Source organism: Battus philenor, unplaced genomic scaffold (genome assembly GCF_028537555.1).
Source record: "Battus philenor isolate CCGP_79_NKW_IND1 unplaced genomic scaffold, ilBatPhil1.0.hap1 SCAF_24, whole genome shotgun sequence".
Taxonomy (NCBI): Eukaryota; Metazoa; Arthropoda; class Insecta; order Lepidoptera; family Papilionidae; genus Battus; species Battus philenor.
The window spans coordinates 12,462,704-12,488,377 of record NW_027181687.1 but is presented as its reverse complement, the minus strand read 5'-3'; the positions used below and the strand labels follow the sequence as shown (position 1 = coordinate 12,488,377).

At 50.8% G+C, this 25,674-nt stretch overlaps 2 protein-coding genes across 2 annotated transcripts; both read left to right on the top strand.

Annotated features, from left to right (window-relative positions):
* Positions 1-1,828: 1,828 nt before the first annotated feature.
* Positions 1,829-14,290, top strand: LOC137924543 (retina and anterior neural fold homeobox protein 2-like). The gene is made up of 7 exons (XM_068767933.1): positions 1,829-1,919; positions 7,381-7,550; positions 8,448-8,588; positions 12,816-12,907; positions 13,351-13,470; positions 14,017-14,142; positions 14,218-14,290. The coding sequence occupies exons 1-7, from the start codon at positions 1,829-1,831 to the stop codon at positions 14,288-14,290; spliced, it is 813 nt and encodes a 270-aa protein (XP_068624034.1).
* A 7,336-nt stretch (positions 14,291-21,626) lies between these two features.
* LOC137924700 (uncharacterized) lies at positions 21,627-23,287 on the top strand. The gene is made up of 4 exons (XM_068768119.1): positions 21,627-21,707; positions 22,220-22,310; positions 22,601-22,809; positions 22,938-23,287. The coding sequence occupies exons 1-4, from the start codon at positions 21,647-21,649 to the stop codon at positions 23,102-23,104; spliced, it is 528 nt and encodes a 175-aa protein (XP_068624220.1). The 5' UTR covers positions 21,627-21,646; the 3' UTR covers positions 23,105-23,287.
* The last annotated feature ends 2,387 nt before the right edge of the window (positions 23,288-25,674 follow it).

Here is a 25,674-nt window from a genome sequence, read left to right as displayed (position 1 = left end):
ACGAAACTAAATAATAACTTACTTGTTTCTTTTTTTAAACGTATCCTGTTTTATGTCTTTAAAACCAGCCAGGTGCAAACAATACAGCCGAAGAGAATTTGTTACTAGTCTAAATATACTGCCCTCACACACACACACACGCGTACTTAAGCGCCGTGCTCCGCGTCCCCTGGCTCGAGCATCGTGACCAGTGCCTGGTATCCTTATTGTTCGTAGCGCCGCTGGCTGGCTGAAAGTTTTTTTTACTTATTAAAGAAACAAACAAACAATAATACAAACATAAACAAGACCAAATTAGGTGACGCACAATCTTATTATTTCCCAGAAACAACACACGAAGAAGATGCTGGATACAAACCAAGAAAATAAAATAATTTCTGAGCACATAACCATTCAGCGTCTTGTGAAATCGATTTAAGACACGGCCGAAGCGGGAAACGGCAGCGCAGCCGCTGCGGGGAATCATTGCACAAATCTGTGGCCGCCGTGTACACCGCAACTTAGTTGAATATTACATTTGGATATTTAATACATTCATTTTGTATCCTCTCCAAACATTCTAGTGCCTCTAAAGAAAGCGGACAACGTCGGTGATCGTGGTTGCTTCCACCTGCGACACGATCACGCCGGGTGTACCGCAGCGCCGCGCCGCCCCGGGGCCGAGGCGTGGACTCTTTTCGTATTACTAAGACAAGCCGAGGTGAGTGCGTGCGGGCGCTCCGCGGAGCGTCTGCCGAAGCGGTTTCCAGGTTCGTTGAAATAGTAGTAAACTGTCGAGGTTCGCTATATTTAAAACCGTTTTAGGCCAGGCTCCCTCTGTGCTCTGCCGACTCGAGCACGTGGAATCTGCAAGTACCTGTTGGGGCAGAAGAGAAAGTAGGATTCAAAAAAAAATCGGGACCTGTGAAATTCAACTGCCGTGTAAATGAATTGGTCGTTACGAATTTTCTGAAGTTTGTGGTTCACTCAAAAACTTTGCTATTGGTGCTATTTTATTAAGTCGGCGAATGAGTATTATCACAATTTCAAAATTTAGGTACATTTTAAACAAATAAATAAATATATCGAAGAGCACTGGCCTCAGTTGGAACCACTGGTGCGACTGGTTCCTGCCCAGCGCCGGCATCTCTTGACTTTATTGAAATATAGATCATGTTTGGTTTTGATTTCATCTCAGGAAGATTTTTATTACATTTATTTACCGTTGAGAATGGGACAAATAGCGAAGGCAGCTCGCTACGCGCCGACTTACTGAACGGAACGTGTTCAACTTGTATGTGATGCGCCATTTAAATGCTCTAGAACTTGCAGGAAGTTAACGCTTTTCTGTGAACCGAGCGGGTCTACGATGCAACTGATTATTTGGTTGACCAAACTTTTCCGATAATCTGTTGAAAGGCTTCTGAAAAAAAAATATGGTATGCATAACGCGTTATTGAGAATCCACACAGGTACGGGCGGCGCTCGGCGGGCGGTGCAGCGGGCAGCGCGGGGCGCCCGGGGCAGCGCGCGGTGACCGGCGTGTAGCACTTTAATTAACAAATTGAAGCAAAACTGCATTCGAAACGAGATTAAGGACTAAAGTTAAGTTTGCGAGTGGCGGGCGCCGCCCACCGGCTCGGCGGGGCGGGGCCGAGCGGGACGGGTGCGCGCGGCGCCGCGCGTGCGAGTGGGACGGCTCGCCGCGGCGGGCGGCGGCGCGCCGGGCCAGTCGAGTCACGACGCGCACCGGCTGCGGACGCGCTCTCCCCGCGCTGCCGACCGCCACGAGGAGCAGCCGCAGGACCAGTAGGACTTGCACGCGGCTCGCCGGACAGTGTTCGCCGCGATGCTGTCGACGTCGGCCGATGGCGCAGCGCCCGCGCGCCGCGGCGCCGCCTACACCATCGAGAGCATCCTGGGACACCGCCGCGCGCACGGTCAGTCAACCGCCTCGCCGACGTGCCATCCTTTGATTCTATGTAGATCAAGCTTCAAAATTAACAATTAGCCCGAATGCAAAGTTTGCAACCGCGAGACGAGCCGGCCGGCGGCCACCAGGTGCGTCTTGACGCTGCAGCCGCGGCAAAAAATTTACGTACAAATAAAGTGAAACATCTACGACAGCCGCCGTCCAGTCTGTCATGATCATCATCGCATTAGCTAATAGACGCCCACTACAAAGCAGATACATCCGAAAACCTTACCTCCACGAAATCGTCAGTCATCCTGCAGCCTGCCCGCGCCCCGTACGTCCCGATACTTGGTCGTCACTAAAGAACCTCTCAGCCTCAACGGGCGTCGGCTGCGCAAGCGTCGTGTCGGCACGATGACAAAAAATAATAGATAAATAATAATTCACTCGGTAACAACAAACAAAATCGTGCGCCAACAAAAGACATCAACGAGCCGCCTCCGTTTCAGTTCGTTTGCCTCTCGCGCTCGGCTTGCGGTTGTCTCGCCGTTGGATCTACTGAGCTATGAGGTCGGGCGTTGAGTGCAGGCTGCGCCTTTTTTCTTTATGGTTTGTGTTGCAATAACTTTATACCCAGCAGCACTTTGCGCTCAGGTTACGTGGTACAAAAAACATATTTCCGTTAGAAATCAGTAGCGAATATATTTGAAGCGGCAGGCGCCAGAACAGACGCAACTAACAATCAAAGTGTAATGTTGTTGCGAGGGCGCCCCGGGCCCAGCGCCGCACTGGCGCGAACGCAGCGCGAACGTTTTAATTTTAAATATCATAATTAAAATGATTGGACCGCGGTCTGCGTGTCGCAATAACACTCTGGAGCCGGTGAGTGCAGTGCTCGGATATTTTCCTTTTCTGCTCTTTGCGCTCATTTTAACCTTTTGTTTGCATTATGCGTCAAAAGTAGCACAAAGTTGTACGTGTACTCGTCTCCGGCCGGCGCAGTGTCCGCGCTGTGCCCGCGCTGTGCCCGCGCTGGGCAAGCCGCACGCGGCGCCCCCAGCGCCGCAGTGACGATATCTCTGTTTTGTTGACTTAAGTCATTTCTGTGCTCTAAACTTTCTGCTCAGCCAACAGTATTCTGAAACTATCAGTGTAGTCTAAATAAGAGTAGGCATTGGCGCTGAAGAACAGAGAACGCCGCGTCCGGGAACTTGGATTTTTTATCTTTCTCCGGCAGTGCAAGAGAACGTTGTAGTTGTATTAATATACTTGTTAATAGACCATCATCTGGTTGAAATTCAAAGCCGCGTTAATTTTTTGCAGCTTGTACCTTAATAAGTTATTTCATTATTTATATTCCCGAGACCGGAGGGGGAGACGTTTTGGATTTGGCAAAAAGTTTCGCAGTCATTAGGTTCATCATCAAGAGAACGCTGCGAGCACCGCGCGTTTGGTATTTGGAGCATTTGGAAAGAAATCGCTAATTACAATTCCGTTTCATAATTTGTCCGCCGCAAGCTGCGGTCCAAGCGTACTGGTTCCCGGGCGATATGGACGCACGTTTGTTAAATTAGTACCAGCAATCATTTATGGACCTCAGCGGAAGGCGAGCAAAAAGAAGGCCTACGACGATGTAAGATATATCTCTAGCTGTTAGGTTCCCAGCTTGTCAAGAACGCTTAACGAACTTGGCAAGGACTTTGCAAAAACAACGGCAGCCTCGACAACGACGAGACGAGAGACGAGACATGACGGAGTCATATGGGATCCATATCCCCCGTACAGAGGGACCCGGTGCTGCAACGCCAGGGTCGCAGCGGCTGCTCCCGATAGACGGTACTGGGCGGAAGGTCGGTACCTCCTTTGACGCGTGATATCAGTTTTGTCTATTCCCCGGTCTATTCTCTCAGATCACAATAACGTTTTCGCCCTACTGTTTAAGGAGTGACAAATGATTGACTTTGGGTCGGCTCCTGCGCGAACTGTACAGCGTTTAGACAGACTGTAGACGGAAGATAGATCGCTCTCGGCACAGCAGCGCATGCACATGAAGAAAGACTGCCGCCGCGCAAGTAAGAAGGCGGGAGGCCCACGGCTGCCACAGAGCTACCGCCGAGAGACCCGCAGCCGGGCCGCAAGGGAGCCGCGTGCGCCTGCACTTTTAGACGTCGCAGCTAACAGTAGGGTAGTAGAGCTGTCGTGCCAAGTGTCATTCAGGTACAATCACTGCGTCCAAACAGCGCGGCGCTGCACGGACTGCGCTCGGCGTTGGCTGCGTAGCGGGCACTGTCCCGCTCCTTGAAAACATCGTGTCGACGTTCTGAGAGCGGGCGGAACTTGGTCTCGCGTGGAACGCACACGTGTGCACACGCACGCACACACACGCGCGCTGCAGTAATCCGGTCAAATTGGCTCTCTGCGCGCCGCGCCGCGCCGCACCGCGCCGCACCGCTCCGCGCTCGTTAGGCGATCGCGTAATCACGCGGCGAAGGGCCCGTGAGCCGCGCGGCTCGTTACCGCTGCCGGCCGGCTTAACCGGCGGCTGCGTGCGCGCGACGCGACCGGCTGGTTTTTATTTGACGCACGTTGTCACTCCCAAAATCTTCTCAAGTACAATCGCCGAAAAATTATTTGCAATTTATAAAAAAATAGTGATCAAGTGCGTACATCGTCAAACACGTAACGTGCGTCGCGTGACACAATCATTCATAATTTTAAAGATATTTATTCCGGTAGCGGGCAGACAACCAAAGGATATATTCAATTTTAATCTTATTCCGTTCAAAATCCGAGCTAAATCAAAGTAATCAAGTGCTCTATAAAATAAAGTACTTCTTCGGTTGCCTTTGGTTGCGGACTTTGGGAAGATACCCCTGATGAACACGCGTTGGGATCGTCGGTGCTTTTGAGTTTTGTTTGCGAGGGTTGTTATAGCTTGCATAGAGGTGCATACAGTTAAAGCGCAACGAATGCAGCCAGTTAATTACATTCCTATTTAATAATCTGTCAGCGGCGAGGTGCTGTCTGCGCGCACTGGTTTCTGGACGATGTCAAAGCAAACATCAGTGGAATCAAGACCTGATGAATTATTTAAAATGTAATTCTTGTGCGGCTTAATTTAGTAAAAAATGATGCTGACGGCCGGGCCCGGGCTCCGCTAACTGCGAGATGAACCGAGCGCCGCGGCCCCGCGCCGCAAACGATTGTGCGTTTAGCGAATAGTGCGCCGGGGACAAAGTTCCTTCATGTTTTATTTCAAGTGAGACATGGTTTTTTGCATTTTTCAAAGGTTAATTATTCGTATGGAAACATTACATGTGTGTGTATTTATACAGGTACAAACTAATACTGAAGTTAAACTAAGAGGTAGTTACAAATCAACATTCGTGTGTCGTATTAGTTAGTTATATGAGGATGTCAATAGAAAGTCAAGTGGATTTAGAGACGGCGGCCGGCGGGACGCTGCCGCGCCGCTGACAAATATAACTTGGTGTCCTGCGGGCGGTGCATGTATCGATTGCACAGATGGGCGGGTTATGTGGGGGCGCCTGGCGGGCACATCAAAATTTAGTTTAGATTGAAGAGTCAATCTTTCCATTAGTAATTTATGGAAATTATTAAACTTCAAATGCATCTCTCAAATTTTTAAGCATAGTTTCGGAATTTTTTGCTAGCCATGTGGAGTTTTGTGATAACAGCGAAGATATTTAGTTAATCAAATAATGGCATGGTAGCTATATAGGTGACATTTTGTTGGATGATATTTTTCCATGTTGTAGGTGCTTGTACGACGTCATTGCTTAAAAAACATTGGAATTTTATATTTAAAGAGCGCTACGCATGGGTTTTGCATTCCTCTTTTGGCTTGTTACTGGTAACCTGACGCCGCCTAAAGAATTATGAAGAGACCGAAAAGGGTGGGAATCTGAAGCTGCGAAGACAGGCCAATATGACGGACACATTTCCACCTCTCAGAAAAACTCTTAATTTCCACTGAGCGGCAAAGATGTTTGTGTTCTGGCGTTATTGTAATAGCCATACCTCTGCTATTGATTGTTTCCGGCCATTTTTTCCCAGCTTCTTGCTTTAAGCTCATCTTTTGGCAATAGAGACCCGGATCGAGGATGTTGCCCGACGGTAAAACATAACAAACACCTCGTTGTGATTAGTTTGGGTTTTGCCACTTCCTGCGTAGCTTGATCTGTGATCGACGGAGAGCTTTCATCGCCCGCTTTCAATCACGTTTCGATTTAATGACGTCTTAACAAAGAATCGCAAGTAAGTATACGGTACATAAGTTTCTTCCGGCGGTGGCCGTGTGGCATCAAAACGCAGAGCTTTTTTTTATATTAATTGCCACATCTTCAGTTACGTCCCAGCAACTGGTGCGCTGGTCTTGATGCACTTCATTTAAAAATGGCGTCCGATTTATCCGCACGCGTCGATTGTAATGAGTGACGCCTTTGATGTCAAAATACCCGGATTGAAAGTCATCCCAGTGCCGCTCGCACCGACACTGCGACAGTTCTAAAGGCGTCGTCAATTTTTGTTCGCTTGAGTTGCATTTTCTCATTTGTGAAGTTAATCTTAAATTGAATTTATACGCTATTAGGAAGAAATTCCACAACGACACATCCTTTAATAAAGTTTAACACATATTTATATACTTCATCAGATATATCCTAAATGAAAACAAAACAAAACAAGCGACTTCCTTGTTAGGGATTCTTGTCTTTTAAATATTACTTTATTGAATAATGAAGCTTTTTTCGTGAAACGGATTTTATTACACGTGTTAGAATATTATTTACGAAATAAAATTGTTTTTTCTGGAACTGGATATAATTCTTGTACTGTTTGTAGAAGTCTCTAAACGGATTAATTCGTTATTCGTTCCGCTAATAAACGAATGCCCCGTCCAAATACCGAGGCTGCCTGGTCGGCGCCGGGCCGTGCCGTTCTGGTTCTCGAAGCCGCGGATGTCGAATGTCAAAAAGGGATAAGTGATCCGCCGCCGGGTTTTGTTGAATACTGTTTTATTATATAATTGTAACGCATGAAATGCGCAGCAACAGGAGATCGCAACGCCGCCACCCCTCCGGGCCGGCTCGCCCCGCGCACCCCGTCCTCCGGCGAGCATTGAGCCGTACGTAATCTCATGTCTAGTATGATGCCGCTTGTAAAGCGCGGATTAAAGCAAAGCTGTTACAAAAATACAATTGCAATAAATAAACAGCGCGACTAATGTCGGCTGACGTTAAGTGCGCGGCGTGAGGTGTGCGACTGCAAGCGAGCGCGCGCCGTCGAGCGGGCAGCGCCGCGGGCTCAGCGCGGTCTGCGCTGTGCAGACCTGTTCACCTTTTCTATATTTTTGCAACCAATTACTAATTATTGAAATTACAAATTATGTATACATCTCCACAATCATTGTGGGTTTGCGCCTTTTAACCTTCCTACGGGACTTTACCTGTCTCTTTATCCCCCAGATGGCGTCGAGATGAAAACGGAATGCGGCGCCCAGTCCGACTCCGATCATGAGCCCGAGGGCGAGCGCGAGCACGAGCACGAGCACGAGCATGAGCACGAGCATGAACACGAGCACGAGCATGAACATATGGAACACATGGATGCCCTGGACGCTGGCCGGCCGCGCAAGGTGACTTGCTGCTATTATAGCATCGACGATTCCGTCACACTCCGTCTTGTTGCATATGAATTCACTGACAGACTGCACCCTCTGCTTTAGTTTCCACTCAAAAAACTCAGCGTCGCACCCTCTGAACACGCCTTTGATCTCTTTGACTAACAAAACCCGCAGTCACACGGGCTACGTAGCACAGTAGGCACTAGCGATACCGCCGCGCGCTTTGTTGTCGCCTACATAAACGTACAACCTTTGCCGGAAGTTCTTAGGTATTTCACAGACACCACTTGTATGAGCATCGGTACCTTGGACTCTGAGGACACTGTGGCTGTCTGTGGCCGTTTGTATGCTGAGCAGAGTAGCCACAGCGGTAGCTGCTACACATCGCATTGCACGCCACGAGTACGTTGCAGCTCAAGCACTAAACCTTTGACGAGCGCCGTCGCGCCTTGTACGATCTACGCCTCCATCTTCTCCTATTCCCAGCGAACAGATGTATGATCTCTATCCCAGCTTCGACCGCCAAATCTATGTCCTCATACGGTAACATCCCTAATCGTAAACTTCCATCACACTACACAGTCACTGTACTTCGGTATTCTAGTCACGTAACGACCGTGTATGGGGTTACTTTAAAACTACGATAACACAACACCAGCTCAGGGCCTGAAGCGGGCAGTCATGTCGGTTTCGTGGAAACCTCCGAGTCTATTTCCTTCGACGGAGTGCGGCTAGACGCCGTGGATCTGCGAATGCCGTGGGGTAAGCAGCATTAATCCGCGCCGAAGAAACGCCTAAAACATCTAACTGTTTTGTCTCTTGTTCTCTGTCCGCGTGCACGTGTGCGCGTTGCTCTGCGCATGCGTACACACGTGCACGTGCTAGTGCAGTAACGTGCGCGACCGCCAGCAGGTGCGCCGCAGCCGAACCACGTTCACCACGTACCAGCTGCACGAGCTGGAGCGCGCCTTCGACAAGACGCAGTACCCCGACGTGTTCACGCGCGAGGAGCTGGCGCTGCGGCTGGACCTCAGCGAGGCGCGCGTGCAGGTGAGCCCCCCGCGCCCACTTGCGCCGCAGTGTGTGGTCACCGTCACTGGCAGCGTTGACGCCTCCAGACCCAACAACATTGTAAATTAGGTGCCAGCTTGCACACGAGGTATGCTTTAACTATGTAACAATACTAAACAGTTATTAACAAGGAAACATCTACAATCTTTGTCATGGCATTAAGTCGATTTACATTTTAGTAATTTATTTATTTATCTGACTACTTGTATAAGCACGTTTTTTTTTCTTTCTATATCCCGCTGTTGGGGACCTCTCGTTCCCCTATCTCGTGTAGGACAGGGACTTTTTATTTCTAGTAATTTATTCATATTTTTTATTATTATCATTCTTCTCTTTTATGTATCATCTTATCTGTCATACTGTTTCTTTCATTCTACAATTTTCCCAGTCTTTCTCTTTCATTCCATTAGCCATACATCCATCCTCAACCACTACATTCTAGGTTTCCTTACTATTTTATTTTGCAACATTACATTTATTGTTCAAATAAATAACACGTATTTTCTTTATAATTATCATCTTATATTATACTGTTTATTGCACTATTTTTGGTACTATTATATTTCTTTTACTTCTTTATTTTAGTGTTTGTTTTATTTTTACTTATTGCATTTATCACTACCTTCCTGCAGTAGCTGAGGAAGCATTCTCTCTCCCCTTCGTCTTGCATGATGGCCGAGATACTCCTTTCCTCTATCTTTTTGCCCATCCGGCATTCGGAATCTGCGCGCAGTCTTCCGAACGCCGGATAGTGGACCACAAGGTGGACCACGGTCTGGCCCACGCCCGGTTCACAGAAGCACGAGGTGTCCTCCTTGAGCTTGAACATGTGAAGGTACTCAGAGAACCCCCCGTGACCCGTGAAGAGCTGGGCCAAGACCGTATCCATCTCGACACTGCGGAGCACGCGGTAGGCTGAAATACGTATAAGCACATTAACACGTGAATACTTCGTGCAAATCAACAATAATTCCGTAAAGGCGCCGTAACTAAACGTTTAGAGTTTTAACTTGTTACGCGCGTCGTGTATCAGTTAGAACACAGACAGACGACGTGGCTACGTATTATTTCGTTTTATTTGCTCTTTGGTTTATTTAAAAAAAAAAAAACTTTCATTTCATGAATAATAATCATTTGGCAGTTTTATCACTTTTGACACAATAACAACTTGCTTAGTGCCGTACATGAAAAAAAAATTCTGGTTTTGGTTTGAGCCGTCACCGAGTTTTGCACTCAGCTATTTAGCGATTCTGTTTGAGTGCCAAAGATTGCTCTTGGTGCACTTAATCAATCAATTTCTAAAGATTTGTGCGCTTGACGGATGCTTATGTGTTTCATCCGCCTTGAGTACATCTCTTCAGCGAATTCTAAATATGCTTGCGACAAGCTTAGGCATGGAAATTGTAAGAGCTAGGAGTTAGAGTTCAACAAATTTTTGTTGGAGTCATCGGTAGCGTAGAACAAGGAGCAGCAACACGGCCGCCGCGCACGGACCCGCAGCTGGACAAGTGCAACTAATTGTTGTCACCTGAGAGCGGGGGCGACGCCGCTGCAGTTAGCGTTAGTGGCATTGTGCGACGCCCTTTCCCCGCACGCCCCGGTTGCCCCCTGCACCCCGCCGTCACTTCTCCAAATTAAAATTCTTTGATATGTACTTGAGTGCTATGTTATTTGCGTTCAAGTTAAGTCCAGATCGCAAGCCGCCTAAGGCATTGACGATCAAAACTATTCGTTATAGCTCTAGTCCGCAGCTGGTCGAGGGATCTCCCTGGATTTCGCAAAGTCGTCCCCGCCGGCGATGCTAACGTACAGTCGGCGTAGCAGACGAGTTTCACACTGAAAGCGCATCGTCATCGGAGTTCTACTGGTGGTCCTAAAACCAACTTCGCCGCTCGTCTCTCTGGATCCGTCTTGCTCTGTACACGCGGTGTCGCGTGCACCTGTCTGTACTCGCCGTTAACGTCGAGAACGTTGCAGATAGGATTGACCACTGCCTTCCTTTTTTTCGAATCCCGCGCCAGGTTATAGGAACACCATTTTCGCGATAACTATCACGAGGTGCGCCTCTGTGCTGATGGCGCTGTTTTCGAGCGGGATCTATCCCCTGCCGACCCTGCTTGGCTGCCTCGTTCTGGACCATGACGGTCGCGTAGAAAGAGCCATGGCACACCAATGACTTCTAATACCACTCTATCATCCCCTTCTCGTTCGCGTGATCTTACGGCGGGGTCTGTTAAGGGACTTGTCTGTTCCACCGTAAGACACTACTTTCTCCAGACACTCCGTTTCAAAGGTCTCCGCACGCGGCCGGGGTCGTCGTGAACGAAAGGAGCGTCGAGTCGCTAGCTGGCGCGTCCTGTGCCGCCCTGTGCGCGCACTTATTAACTAGTAACGCGTAATCGCCATCATTAGGAACTCAGCGTCGGATTACAAAGAATAGCCTGTAATTATAAGCACGGCAAGCGGACGGGACTGCAGCGGGGGTGCGCGGGGGGCGGGGGACCGAGAGTGCAGCTAATTAGCGCCGCGAAGGGCGCAGGGGCAGAGGGAGGGAGCTCGCACAATGCGCGATAATTCGCGCCTCATTACACCCTCGGGGCCGCGCGATGTTTGCGCTAATCGCCCGCCGCCGCTCGGCACTAACTCGCGCTAATTGTCGCAGTTTGTCTGCTCTTGTCCCCCGCGCGCCGCCGACAGTCAATACACGAAGCGCGCGGCTCGTCCGCAGCAGTGCTGCTGTGCGTTGGAACGAACCGCGTGCGCATTAACGATAGCGACCCGATTCTCCGGACGTGCAGCCCCAGCGCAGGCCAGACCTTGTGCTCCGGTCCGGCAACCGTTCCACGCGCGAACGATCACGAAAGCATCGCGCGACGAGCGCCGTGCGCGGGGGGAGGGTGCCCCCGTTTTCTGCGGCGCCCGAATCGCTCTTCACGCGAAAATTGCTTTTAATTCCACTTCATAGATGGCGTTTACCGACAAACGATCCGTCCACCCTCTTGGGAAACGCGAAGAGGATTTTCAACCTAATTGCGAAGACTCAAAGGTCGATACCGGGCCGAGCGGGCGGCGGCGCGGACTTAAAACTTAGACTCCACTCGAGACCTCAATAAAAAGCCGGAGCGGCGCGCGGCGCGGGCTCGAGGGCACTCGGGGCCGACGCGGCCGGCGCTGCGCGGACGCGCTCCAATTACAAATTCGGTTAAGTCTCCGCCGCGTCGGTCGCGCTAATTGCCCGTCGACGATCATCAAGTATCGACTGGCACAAGTGCGCGTCACTAGCGCAGGGTGCGTACTTGCCGCCGCGTACCGACTAATCCCGCGAAGTCGGCGGCTGAACCGGATCGCGCCTCTGTTTTTTTACGGTTCCGTGCCATCACAGGCCTTCCACTAAACCTCCCCACTCTTTCCCCATTTAAGTAAAAGTTCAGAAGGTCGTTGAGAACTGCAAACGACAAAAGACAAGTACTCGTAAACAACCCGTATTGCTACCTTACTTTGGAAACGGTGTTGTTGATCACTGCAGCGATCTCCTACCAGGCCTACGTGGTCCCGTGTTACCAGTTATCCAAGCACGTACCTCGGCACGACCCCATAGTGTCCAACCCGTCCCGTCGTGCTTTTGAAATCGCAGCTCACCACCATCAGCACGATTTTAAGTCGGTTAATCTTCAGAGCAAAATCGGAATGCAATGGAGCTGCAATTAGTTGTACAATATAAATTATAATGATAATATATATCCAGCAATAGCCTAGATGTTTATTTTTGTCATCTCGATCGATACAAGTCTCCGAAAGCTCGCTGTCGCGTGTCTATTGTAATAAAGTTGAGATTTAACACTTGAAGCGGCCCCGCTCCCCGCCGCTTCGAATTATGAAATGACCGCAATTTTTCGTCGCACAATGTCTTTTTATTAGCGCAATGCGCTCGACTAGCTCAATTTGTTTCTATTCTCTGCGGCGCGGCGCGAGGGCGGCCCCGGCGCGGGGTTGGGTGAGGGGGGGGGGGTGAGAGTCGGTGCACGTATGCGTAATTGCTTGTCATTACCGCGCCATTGTAGTGGAGAGCGGCGCGCGCCGGAAATTGGCGACGATTACGCGGGAAAAAATTAAAAGTGTAACCTTGCCTGTGCCCGTCACCCTCCTCTCGCTGCCAGCGCAAGAACGATCCGAACGGGTTCATACTGACGCACGCGTCTTTTGCAGGTGTGGTTCCAGAACCGGCGCGCCAAGTGGCGCAAGCGGGAGAAGGCGCTGGGCCGCGAGCACGCGCCCTTCCTGCACCACGAGCACGGTACGCGGGAATCCCCCGTCCCTCTCCCCCTTCACCGTATCGCTCTACCAGTGTCGGGCCCGTGGCGCACCACTGCCACCTGTTCATCGATTGCCTCGCTATCGATTTCCTATTGATTTCTCATTATCGTGAATTTGTTGTGAACCAAAGGCGGGCCGGCCGCGGTGTGTGTTTAGCGCCGATACGATCTACAGCGGTGCCGCCGGCGCGCAAAGCGGCGCTAACTGGGTGATTAATTCGGAAGCGATCAATTACGGGCGCACGACACGCGCGGCCCTGTTATTTATAAGCCATTACGATGAAATGATTCGATCGAAGAAACAGATAAGCAGGCGCGCGCCGTGTGGTCGTTGCGCTGACAAATGGGGAAATAATGGGCGCAGCACCGGCAGCGTGTGCTGCGGGCTGCCGACTCAGGTTAGGTCATGTTGCAGGTGCCGAGTGGAGCGGCGAGTGGGGGGGTGAGTGGGGCGCGGGCGAGTGGTGGGCGCTGGGGCTGGGCGCGCTGCCGGCGCCGCTGTGGCGCGACGCGCCCCCCGCCGCCGCCTTCCGCGCGCTTCTGCACCGGTCAGTGCTCTCCCGCTTTCACCCGCCATCCACAGGCCTGACGGATACCCCGACAGTACGCCGACATGCAGAGCTCCGCGCTCAATTTCTTGGGCCTTAAGAGTGACCTTCTTCTCGATCTATCGTGAATAGCACCAAGTCGTCATTATACATTAAGTTATTAAATCTCTCAGTGGAGAGAGCAGGCGCAAAAGAACAAAACACAAAGTTTATACATCGACCTGTAATTTGTTATTAGGGTTTAGGTCTAATCTTATGAACTTGTGGTATGATTTCCATATACGCAAACATTTAGCTGAATTATTCAGAGCTGCAATTTCCAGTTTACTGAGAAGGTTGGTTACTGTTGAAGAGGTAACATTTTTTGAATTAAGCTAGCTATTTGGTGAGGTAAGATGCGATCAGTGAAAACGATTTGAAGCGCATCATCTGTACGTAGCGGTACTTGTACTCGATGTTTTATGGAAGTAATGGAGGCTGAGTATGCCCTTACAGCAGGATGCAAGTGCACACATCTTCCGATTTACAAACAAACGGCATACGCAGGTACGTGCTGGCGCTGCCGCCCGCGCCGCCGTCGCCACGCGCGCGCTCCGCCTCGCCGCGCACGTCGCCGCCGCCCGGGCCCGCGCCCGCGCCGCTGCACCCCGCGCTGCAGGCGCTGCACACGCCGCACGCCACGCACGCGCCGCACGCCGCGCACGCCGCGCACGCCACGCACGCCACGCACGCCACGCACGCCGCGCACGCGGAGGCGCTGCGGCTGCGCGCGCACGAGGCGCTGCTGCACGAGCGCTACAGCGGCCGCGTGCACACGTAGCGCGCCGCCGGCCGCTGCGAGTTCTCCGGCGACAGCGAGCGACGCGCGCCGCGCGGGGGCGATGGTGTTGACGAGAAATTCCCGGTCAATAATTTACTTACAAGCGGTTGAATTAAAATACTTGCTGTATGTATAATTTAGTCGTAAGTGCCGCCGCGCCGGGTGCGGTTATGTCTGGTGTCGGAAGCGAGCGCCGCGGGCGGCCTGTAAATACTGTGCACTGTACATAGAGCGTAGCGCTAGAGGGTTTGCAATGAATGTCTCGTAGTTGTAATAATAAACCGAGTATCAAGTTATTACGTCGTTTTATTCCTACCCCTTTACCCAGTTCGCATTTCTGAAACAGAAAGTGCCTCCCGAGTAACGGTTAGGCACCGCAGCAACGACGGAATGTTACAAATGATTTCCTTCTGAACACCGAGTGGCACCTCACACGCTGCACACGCTGCACACGCTGCACACGCTGCGTGCTGCACGCCGGAGCGGTCCCGGCGACGCCGCCGCGCGTGTACAAATGCAAGGGGAAGCGGTCTAAGACCAGCGCGGTGCAGTATCGATTAATCTCTGTACTCGCGAAAGCTTTTGTTTAAGAGTTCTTTGTGCCGGCGCCGCCCCCGCTCGCCCCGCTCGCCCCCGGCGCGCTCACTGCGGGCAGCAGATTAAATTTGCTTCTCCGATCGCCGCACAAAGAACTTGAAGTGTTTGAAGAAAGATTAATTTGGCAAAAATTCGGCGCTGCGGGGGCGAGCAACGCGCGGGGGCGGACGGCTCTACATTTAAGCCCCCACTCGACGTATTGAATAGCGCGATATGTGTCGTGTTGTGCGGGGGGCAGCTACGGCGGGGGCGGTACGCCTCTCCTCTCGACTCAACCTCGAAACCGTCTGCAAACAGCGGCGCTCGATGGTCGAGCGCTCCGAACGTGTCTCATGTTCGTCACACGCAAACTGAATTCGGTCGCACGACTGCTCGCGTAGGGCGCCGGTGACGACCCTCTTTAGTCCGGAACAGAGATAAAATTATTGCGAGCCGCCCGCGAGTCTCATGTCTTGAAAGATGGACGTGTTAGCATAGCACGAGGCGCTGCAAGAAGTTTGCCCGAACACCCGCGGCACTGCACCCGCCGCTCCTTGGGAACAAAGAGATTGAATGCTTTATTCGCCTGCATCGAAGACAAACGCTGTCGACAATACAAACGCAGCATTTGAACTCGTTGTCGTGCGCGGCTCTGGGAAAGTGAATCGAATTAAATAACCAAAGGCTGAACACAAATATTTGCACATCTTTGTGAAGCAATTAGCACAACAATGCGCCGCTTGCGTCACAAAAGGCGCGACGACGAGCGATACGCGACGCAATTGCATTAGCGCAGCGCGGGCTTCCCACGGGGGCACCACGCGGCACCTCACTCGCGGACAGTCCCAAATAATTATTGCCGCCAAAATTATCTCAAAAATCAGTCGGGGACATTTAAGTGACATTTGCCTCCGACTACGCGGCTGCAGCCACGTCGCTGCGCGCCGCCGGCCACGCAGCTCGTTGAGTTCCGATGCGAGGAATATAAAACATTTCGACCATCTCGACCGGTTTCGATGAGCGGACACAATTTTTTCAAATACACGATCGTTTTGTTTCCATAAGCCGAAAATTATCTGCAGCGGTGGCGACGTCATCCACGAAAAGATCCATCGGCGGCTGCACCGCGGGCGGCAATCAAATATTAATTAAATAAAATCGTAGTCGCTATTGTCCCGGAGTCCTGTTATTTTGCGCGCATAAGTGGAGACCACGGTTCCCACGCTCGCGCCGCAGCGCACTCGCGGCGCCGGACGAGCTCTCCTTCGCGAGCGCAGTAGTCGGCGAAGGCGCTGGGCGCCGGCTGCCGGCGCTTCGCGAGCAAGAAGCTCACGCACCTGCATGCCTGACTGGACTGCCGGACAGGACCTGAACGCCCTGCGCTACGCACCGACTGCTGGGTCCCACGTCGCCCGCGAGTGCGACGCCGGGACCGTAGCCGCCGGGCAGCGCTGCGGGGCCACAGGACAGCGGCCAGCTCGCCGCCGCACAGTGCGCTGCAGAAACTTAATAGAGACAATATTAGCCGATTGTCACAAACAGTGCGACCGGCGCCAGTTGCACACACGCCGAGCTGTTGAAATAACATTTTGGTGTCTTTTAAGTAGTCAGTCGCGTGAGCGGCGCGTTCTTCGTTTAGTCCAATATGAACGCTCGGGTACTTTAATATGTTATTATTGACGACGTATTCGCGTCCATCGGGTGACGGCGGCGCGCAGCGGTTGCCGCGCTCACTGTGCGTCGCGCGTTGCTGCCGGTGTAAAGAAGGGTACAAATCGCTATATAAACTTAATATCGGCTAAATTGCCGGCGCCGGGGGGCGTGCGGCGGGCGGCGAGGGGTGCGCGTGTGGGGCGCAGGGGGCGCGGGGGGCGAGCAAACATCTGGAGGTTTTATTGCCGTGATCGCGAATCGATTCCGCTCATAAGCCGCTGTTACGAGATAATTTCATCTGCGGCGACCTCCCCCGGCCTTTATTAGTTTATTCAGCGCGGCCGTCGCGTCGCGCTTTGTTTTGTACTTAAATATTTGGCTCCGGGCCGCGCCGCCCGCCGCGCTGCCGATTTTGTTAATGTTCGTCTTTAAAAATTTTAGATTATGTATTATTTTAGGGCATGTGACTCGTACGTCGGGCGGACTGCTTCCGGATCACGTGTCTGGTTGCAGCGGCTGCGGCCCGCAGCTCAGGCGCGCGTCACTCGCGCAGCGCGCTGGCGGGCTGCCCCGCTGGTTTGTTTCGATTTAAATCATAACAATACAATAAAAGCGGGCGGGGGTGCGCGGCGCGCGGCGCGGGCGGAGGAACGAGTCTAATGAGCTGATCGCAGTAATTAGCGGCGCAACAATGTGGATGTCAGAGGCATGCCCGTCGCGGGGGGCGCCGTGCGCTCCGACCGGTTCATCTCCGCAGTATTAAAGATCAATTGTCGAGGACGGCGCGGGGCCGCGGGTGCGTGGGGGGAGGGGGTGACGTCGCGACCACGGGATTGTGTTTGCAGATGAGCAGCACCCCCTTGGTGTTCTCTAAATAAGTTAACATGTCTGCTGCTTACTACTTTAACAGCGCGCCCGTCTTTAACACAAGCGCATGCGACCTGAGGGTTACAGGTGACTCCAAAATTGATTTCCGTGCGCACATTGAACGGTCAGAAAAGAAGTGCGTCAAGCTGGCGCTGCAATTAGTGAAACACGATTATATAGCTGTGTACATAATGGTACGCGATGTACAAAAACAATTTCTCTGATATTTGTCGTTTGTCGTTTGAAAGTAAAGCCCCGCTCCGCTGTCCGGCCGCCGCGCGAGTTGACGCCGCTTCATATGATAATCGCAGTAGCCGTGAGCATCGGGGAAGGGAAGGAAAAAATAGAGCTGGACAAATGGGGAATTTACTATCGGTATATCAAAGTGTTGAGGTGTTTGTGTAATAAGGTCGCCATGTTGCTCACAAAGACGCAAATCATAAAAAAAATTGAAAGTAGCGTGAGAAATGTGCCGCCGTGGAAGATGCTCGCCCAGAAAGGCGAGCGGTCAGCGACCACGGCGCACACTTCAACACAATTTGACAAGCGACTGGTGTCGACACGACAAAATTATTTCAGTTGTTTTCATATCTGCGGGCTACGTCTGTGTGGCAGCGGTGCTGACATCGATTCACTCTTTGTGTTGCAGCAGAGAAATATTTGTGCAATCAGCGCAGCAAATTGCACATATATTTATATATGTATATTATAACTGTGACATTTATTCACAGGTGCGAGTTTTATACTAAAATAACCTTCGGTCATTGAGGTTGAATCTATTCGTAGTTTGCACTGGAACGAACGCATCCTGTCCTGTCAACTACCGGCGCTCCTCGTTTCGACCTGCTGCCGTCTGACCAGTCCCGGGAGGTCGTGCGGCTGATTACCATCACTATCAGGGGAGTACCGAGCTGCGGTGTTAAATCAGACCAGGTTTTCTGCACGCAACCTTTTTGATATAAATATATTTTTCTTCTGTTGCCGAGTTCGCGGTTTTTTTCACCTTCACCACACATAGCTAGAGCCGGTACAATCGTGCGTGCGCGTGTGGCATTGATTCTTTTTGGACCAACTGTCATTCGGTAAAGAGTTGTTTAAACGTAACTTGTTAGGCGACGGCTACAAATTGACAAAAGAAATATTTCTAAACTAACACAAGAGCTGCAATTGGCACTTAATTTACTAAGTCTCCTATATAAATGGATAAACAATCATAAATAAATCCTGTGCCGTTTCAATTTCTATGTGATTATACGTAGCTTGCGAACGAACCGCTCTGACTGAAATGGTAAAGGACATTTGTAAACAAGACATCACAAAGAAACTCTACCGAGTTTGTTGCGGTCCTTGCTCGGGTTCGTTCGGGACGGACACAAATACTAAGCGATCCGAAGTGGGAACAGCTGCAAAAAGACGGCGTCCAGGAGCTGCTGCACGTTTTGAGGGGAATTCGAGCGCGGCTGCCGTTGTCGAAGTTACGTCCGCAATAAGAAGGGGTCACGCCGAAAACATAGATGCGTTTTAAATGGCTAATTTGCTACTGTTGAGCCGGCTGCATTGGTGCAGACAGGAGGACGGAGTGGTGGAGAACGTTTCCTTCGGCTGGCGGGAGGCAACAGTTTGTAGGGATTTCGAGACTCAGCCGATACTCTGTGAGATGATCGCGGCTTGAAGCAGGTGGCCGAAGAGTAGTAATGTTGAAATGAGAAACAAATATTTTAAAACTCCTCTCCCACAGCTGGGACTTGGTAGTCGCTAGGGATTGCAGCGTGTCCTATAATTAGACAATTGCTCATACAAACAGGCCTCGAGCACGGCACCGATTCGTGGGAGGCTTAAAGACAACGAGGCGACAAGTTACCCCGGCTGCACCTACAACATTATCTAATATAATAAGATAAGAGCGCTCCTTCGTTGTTTACGAGGTGTTTGTTGTAAAAGTTGTTCGACTATTTTACATACTGCGCCACCACCCGTGGTATTTGTTCACTTTATACCTCTACATTTATCACGTGTACTTTGAAAGTTTAATGTAAAAAGGGTCCAATTGGACAGAAACAATTTTATTTTGAGATATCCTTTGGTGGCAGGCTTAAGATAAAATTAAGTTAGTAGGGCTCCGGAACACAATTGGGATTTTCTTTTTTGCGATCATTATCACGCCTTGTCAGTGCCGATTCTCTACACTGCAGTAAAACTCTTTCACAATTTTTGGACAAATGAACAAAGTGACGATAAACAAAAACGTACGCCGGATCAGTGTTTGCAGAAGAAAATACGCATAATTTTGAATAAGAACAATAATACAGAGAAAAAAAATACTGATACTGAGTACAGCTCAGTAATGCACAAGGTGATTTACAGCTATAACCAATCACCCTGAATAAAGTGATCACCCTGAAATAGGATCCATTGAATTTACTTTTTCTACAGGAGTGCAACGCGTCGATAGCCCCTGCCAGCAGAGAGTCTGCGGTGACAGAAAGTGAACGAGGATTGATTATATATGTAGAAATTCGAATTTTGGAAACGCTTTATTTCACTATGTTATTATTACGATAATTATTACATCCGTAAACAGTTTGAAAAGGGTTTATTGATATGATGGAAACATTGATTTTTGTATCGTAAATAATTATGAGTTAGCAAAGTAGCTAACTATCTACTCTTACTTTTCTTGAACCTACAGACTCCCCCATGCAAGGCATAGGTCTGCTCCAAAGATCGCTACGTCGACCAGTTTTGTCTCGTTGGTCCAACTCGTGAGAGCCGCTGGAGAGGACGCCACGTCTACCGACTCCTGGTCGCTAGTTGTACATTCTTCCCTTTAAACCTTTTATACGTATAACTGATCAGCCTGTTCATTAAGACGCCTCACTTTGTTAGTCTGCGTTGGAGTGCGTATCGTTCTCTCTGCATGCGGCGACAGCGCGGACCAGCACGCGCAGCGGCGGGCCCCGCGAGCAGCGCGTGCGTCCGGTGACCGCACGTCCGGGTTTCGCATAACAAGTTCATTTGCGCCGATACGTCGTAATAAAATCGTAGATAAACGTCATTACCAACAAATTGAATTCTGTTTGCGGGCGCGCCTAATGCAATAACATGCAATAAAAGCGATACCAACGGCCATCCATCACGCGTGGGAGCGACCACCTGCCGCCGCCCGCCGCCGCCTTATCGCGCGCTATCGCCGGACAATCATAGCGCCCAATAACGCCGATAATTATGCCCTGGCTCTAGCCTGTCTTTCTCGTTCACATAAATATCAACGACATGCAGTCCAGGCGCGTTCCGACCGCTGCGGACTCGGCGTCTGACTCAAGTCGGCTACCCTTTCTCCGTTTGTAAGGGAGTACCTGTCATCAATTGTATTGGGAACAGAATAATTTTCGCAGCGCCCTTGATGTTCACTGTTCGTTCCATTGCTGCCTCCTAGCGCCTCGTTACAGCCACTGCGAGCGTTGGGCTAACGAGCTCGATAAGGCGCCGCTGATTGCGCGCGCGGGCGGGCGCTGCGTGCACTCGCATGTGCTCCTACATTTACAATATGTTACAGAAATAAAACATGGCCACGTGGCAATCTGGCCCTTATTGGCAAGCTCACGATCGTTCAACGAACCACGTGTAGGGTCATATTAGACATTCACGACCTGAACAAATCGGGAATGAAAAATTCCGTAGTCGAACAAAAGTAACCGATGTAGCCCGCCTATGATTAGAAGTGGCAACGGGCAGGCCACATAGCGCGCACAACAGATGGCCGGTGGAGGCCTAAGGCTCTGGAGTAAAGACGACAAACCGGCAAGTACAGAGTACGACTCACCAACAAGACGGACAGACGAACGTCACCAAAAAACTCTGGTTGCTTAGTTCCAATCGACACTCCCCTTGACGCTGTTTACATGAAAACTACTGGAGCGCGGGGTGTCGTACTTTATAATCTGGCCATGCGACGAAACAGTTAGCGACCGCCAGCCCGCAGCGGCTGCATGCGCGGCCGACGCTTGTCTACCCGTCGTCGCAAGTATCGTCGGAAGCACGTCATCTCATGCAACCAGAGCAATTTCACTCTGTCAGTACTGTGACTGCTGCGCCGCGGACCGTGCCCGCGCCCGCTGCCGTTTGCGTCTGTGACCACAGCCTGTGCGCTAATCGGCGCGGAGCAATTAGTCGCGGTGCGGTGCGGGGCGGTGCGGGGCGGTACGGAGCGGTACGCGGTGATGCTGGGCGATGCGGGACAGTGCGGCACTGGCCTGCGCCATGCTCCGGCGGCTAGCGCTCCTCGCGTGGCTGTGCGTCGGCGCGCTCTGCTACGGCGACGGTGAGTGCAGCCGGATTGAACTGGACAAAGTTCTCAGAAACCAACTCGAAATTGTTCATTTGGTCGGATTTCTTATTTATTTATTTTTTGTACAGGAGCAGCAGGCGTCCTAGTAATCCATGATTATCATTACACGCTTATAGCATTGGACGAATGTTATAAATATTATTAAATTTTTCGATTTTGATTTTGAGACCATTTTGAAAATTATAAGAATTAACAAGAAATATTCATATGCTTTATTTCTTGTGGGAGTTCTCTGTTTATATGTACTGATATTTACCATTTTCATGAATTGGATGCGTCAAGGCGTTTCGAGAGGTCTCTCGTGAGCTTCGGGACAAGTCCATATTTTTAATTTATGAGTCTTATTTTTAACCGGATTGGAGAGCTGCCAAACTGTAAGGTAGCTTTGACGGACACTCCAGAGAAAGAACGGTTGTAAGGGAGCTGGAGCTTAGAATTACACTCAGTCTGTGTTAAGCAAGTGTGTGCGTGTGCGTGTGTTGCAGAGGCGCGGCGCGGCGGCCCGGCTGCGGGCACGCTCAGCTCGGTGGGCGGCTCCGAGCGCTCGCCGCCGCTGTTCCGGCCCGGCTCGCAGGCGTGAGCGACACCGCACGCCTTACTCATTCCTCTTTCAATCTATCCTGCTTACTTTAACCACTATTCGTCCTCCGGACTGATTGTTCGCCTACCTAAAAATGTAAGGCGACGTCAATGTACTGCACTTTCGCAGGCATTTTATAAACTTACCACCATCATCAACACTTAAAGTACATATGAAAAAAAGAAAGAAAGGAAAGATTAGAAAGAAAGAAGGAGAAATGAAATCCTCGCAATTCACTTTACACTCATACGTTAACATGTGAACATGGTGCGCTTGTGTGCCGCAGCTACGTGGTGTCGCAGTTCATCAAGCCGAAGCCGCCGCACCAGTACTGGGAGGAGGAGACGTCGCTGGCGCTGGTGCCGGAGACGCGCAACTGCCTGCTTTGCGAGGCGCAGGACTCGGGCGCCTGCCGCGCCATGCCCTCCTGCGTCTACTGCGAGCCCACCGTCACCGCGCTGTGCGAGCGCAGCACGCCCTGCCTGCGCTGCACGGGTGAGCGGCCTGCGACCCCTCGGCCCCCGCGGCCCCCACGCGGCCCCCCCGCGGCCCCACCGCGGCCCCACCGCGGCCCCGACGACATGTCTCCTTCACGCACTAACGAGCCCCTCTGCTCTGTGCAGTGATCAAGAACCCGTTCTTCAAGTGCATCCCGGGAGAGAAGTACATGGACGAGTGCGACTCGTGCCGCTGCACTGACGGCCACGGCGGCTGGTGCACCAACCAGTTCTGCGAGTTCCGCGCGCTGCATCTCTACGCCATCAAGCTCTCCGACGGAGAGTTCTACTGAGTGCACACCTCACACTCAAACGCACACCGCACACCCCGCCCCGCGGCCCGCGCCCCGCGCCCCGCTCGCATGTTATTTGTAACTAGAGTACCGGTAAGAATGCACCGCAACAACACGGCGCCCCCCGGCCGCGCTGGATATTAAAAAGCGATATTATATTAAGCACAAAGCACGCAGCACAAAGCTCTGTCTATTTATTTTCACGTTCGGGCTAGCGGAGCGATTACGGCGGTGTACAAAGCAAATTTGTTTGAGCGCCTTTATTAACCCACCCCTTAATTGATCCGCGTTTTTTCCCCCGCGCTGAATAGTGATGACCCTCGATGCTTTCGGCGCCGAGAGGATAATTGCCCCTCTAGTTCTTTGTTACGACTAGCTGTCAGCGCACACCGCCCGACTTTTTAAAGTTTCATTTGTTGATAATCTCCTGTTTGAATGCGACGATTACACGGGATCACGAGGGGCTCGCCGGGGCCCGTCGACTCCTGCGCAGCGTTGCGCCTCCGTCGCATCTTCCGGAGAGACAGGCCGCTGCGACGACCGAGGGGCTCTAGTAACGACTCGAGCATTTTTTCAGTTAATCCGAAGCTGACAGCGGATACGAGTTGTTGATAATTGATTATTGCTCACTTTGATATATGTGTTGCAAAGGTAAACATATTTTAGACTCGTGGACGTTTCTGCATAACATCCGTGCCCAGAGGCTGCGTTCATCACTTTGCGCATTGCTTATAAATATCGCTATTCAGTTACAAAAAAAAAAATTTTGAATGGAAATCTTCCGGATGTTCACGGTGCCCTGTTATTAGTGGGAGGACAGAGTACTGTGGGATCCTACCTATTAAAATTTCCCGATGAACCGCTTCTACGCTTTGTGAGGGTCCGCAGTATTCCCGGTTAAGGCCACGTTGCCCTCGCGTTGCGCTATTTTGGATAACCTGTCCCAAAATATGTGTTATTTAGGTACCAACAACCGTGCTATTACGATGGATTAAGACCACGGCGAAGGGTGCAGATTCAATCGTAGACCCTCGTATCCATTTATGTTAGAATGTCCAGGGGTGGAATACACGCCAGGAATGGACTTGAATGACATTATGTGATATCTGCATACGATTTGTATGGCCATGCTCCGCTTGACGCTGTGGATCTTAGTTCTACAGCGGCCAGAATTTCTGCCCACAAGAGCGCTCAGTCAGTAGGACCCTGGGAAGTACCGCCCCGCTGCGATATCATTCTAAACAAGGCAAAAACGCAAGTCGTATCGTTCCCTCCTATACGATAGCATGTGTAGTTCAGCGCTTCTGTCTTGTTCGGCGCTATTTCCGGCCCCTCCTCTCCTATTTTGGCGATGACGACCGCCATCCCAAGCTCGGTGCGTCCCTTGGTCCTCCCAAAGTAGTCCTGCTAAGAACTATTAGCGTATCGTTGGCGTAAGAGGTGACGGTCACGCCAGCGGGGAGACTATTAGCGTAGAAGAAATTCTACGAGTGGTTTTAAGACCGACTTCTGCGGCATCTCTTTCTGGATCTCCTTCGAGCTCCTTTTTCCATCTAGGTCCATGTACACGGTGTACCTGTCTCTTGAGTAGCCTACGATAACCCTTCTCATTTAAGGAGGCATCTCATGCTGGACCAGTCCCTGGCTTATGACAAAAAATGTTATCATATAACTTGTACTTGCATCATGACTTCACGAAGCTCCCCAACACATGGCGTGTGCATGGCATCATACATGTGACTGAAGCCGTGGCGCGGCTACAGCGGCGCGGCTCTGCGGCAGTAATTCCTTTATTCATGTAATTTCAGTACGGAACGTGTACAGGAGTCACACATGTACGTCAAGGGAACAGTATGAAGAGAATTCAAACAGACAGGAGCTGGAATCAAATTGAATTCCCTTGGGATGACATTTTTAAACATTAATTAGCTAACAAGTATTTCTGTGGTTGCCGGGCCCAAGAAGAACCCACTGCACAGGCCGGTTTATTCCTTGTTTATCGGTTTATACCTTCACAATCATCCTAAACATAGCAGTTTCAACAGTTCGTTCTCAGGCTCATGATAGCACTTTAGACTGCGGTAGCATTTTTGACTTGAAGCTTTAAAAGTTATTTGATTGCACGCGATGACTGGAGTTCAACGTTAAAGCGTATACAGTGACCTACAAACAAATTATCGATATTATGGAGCCCAAAGAAAGCGGTAACAAGCTCCTCTTTATTATTAGCGTTGACTTCGGACACTTGTTACTTTTCACATACACGGACGATGCGTCCGTGCATTTAAGAACTTTTACTTTTTCTAAAATTGTTTGTGAGAGAGCACGAGACGCCGACGCGCACCGAGCACCACGTCTCGCAAACGAGCGGAAGTCAGCTCGATAATTTTTGCGCCGGGTAGAGGCAAGTGGTACAAGTGTATAAATTTTGACCAATGCCACCAGCCCTATCGTTTGTGTAGCTCCGCTGACGCGTGTAAATATCTGCTAATGTTATTCACTAAATAAACGATAAATGTGAACTTACACAGACGTTATTGTAAGGATACAATTTCTACAGACGACGCTCA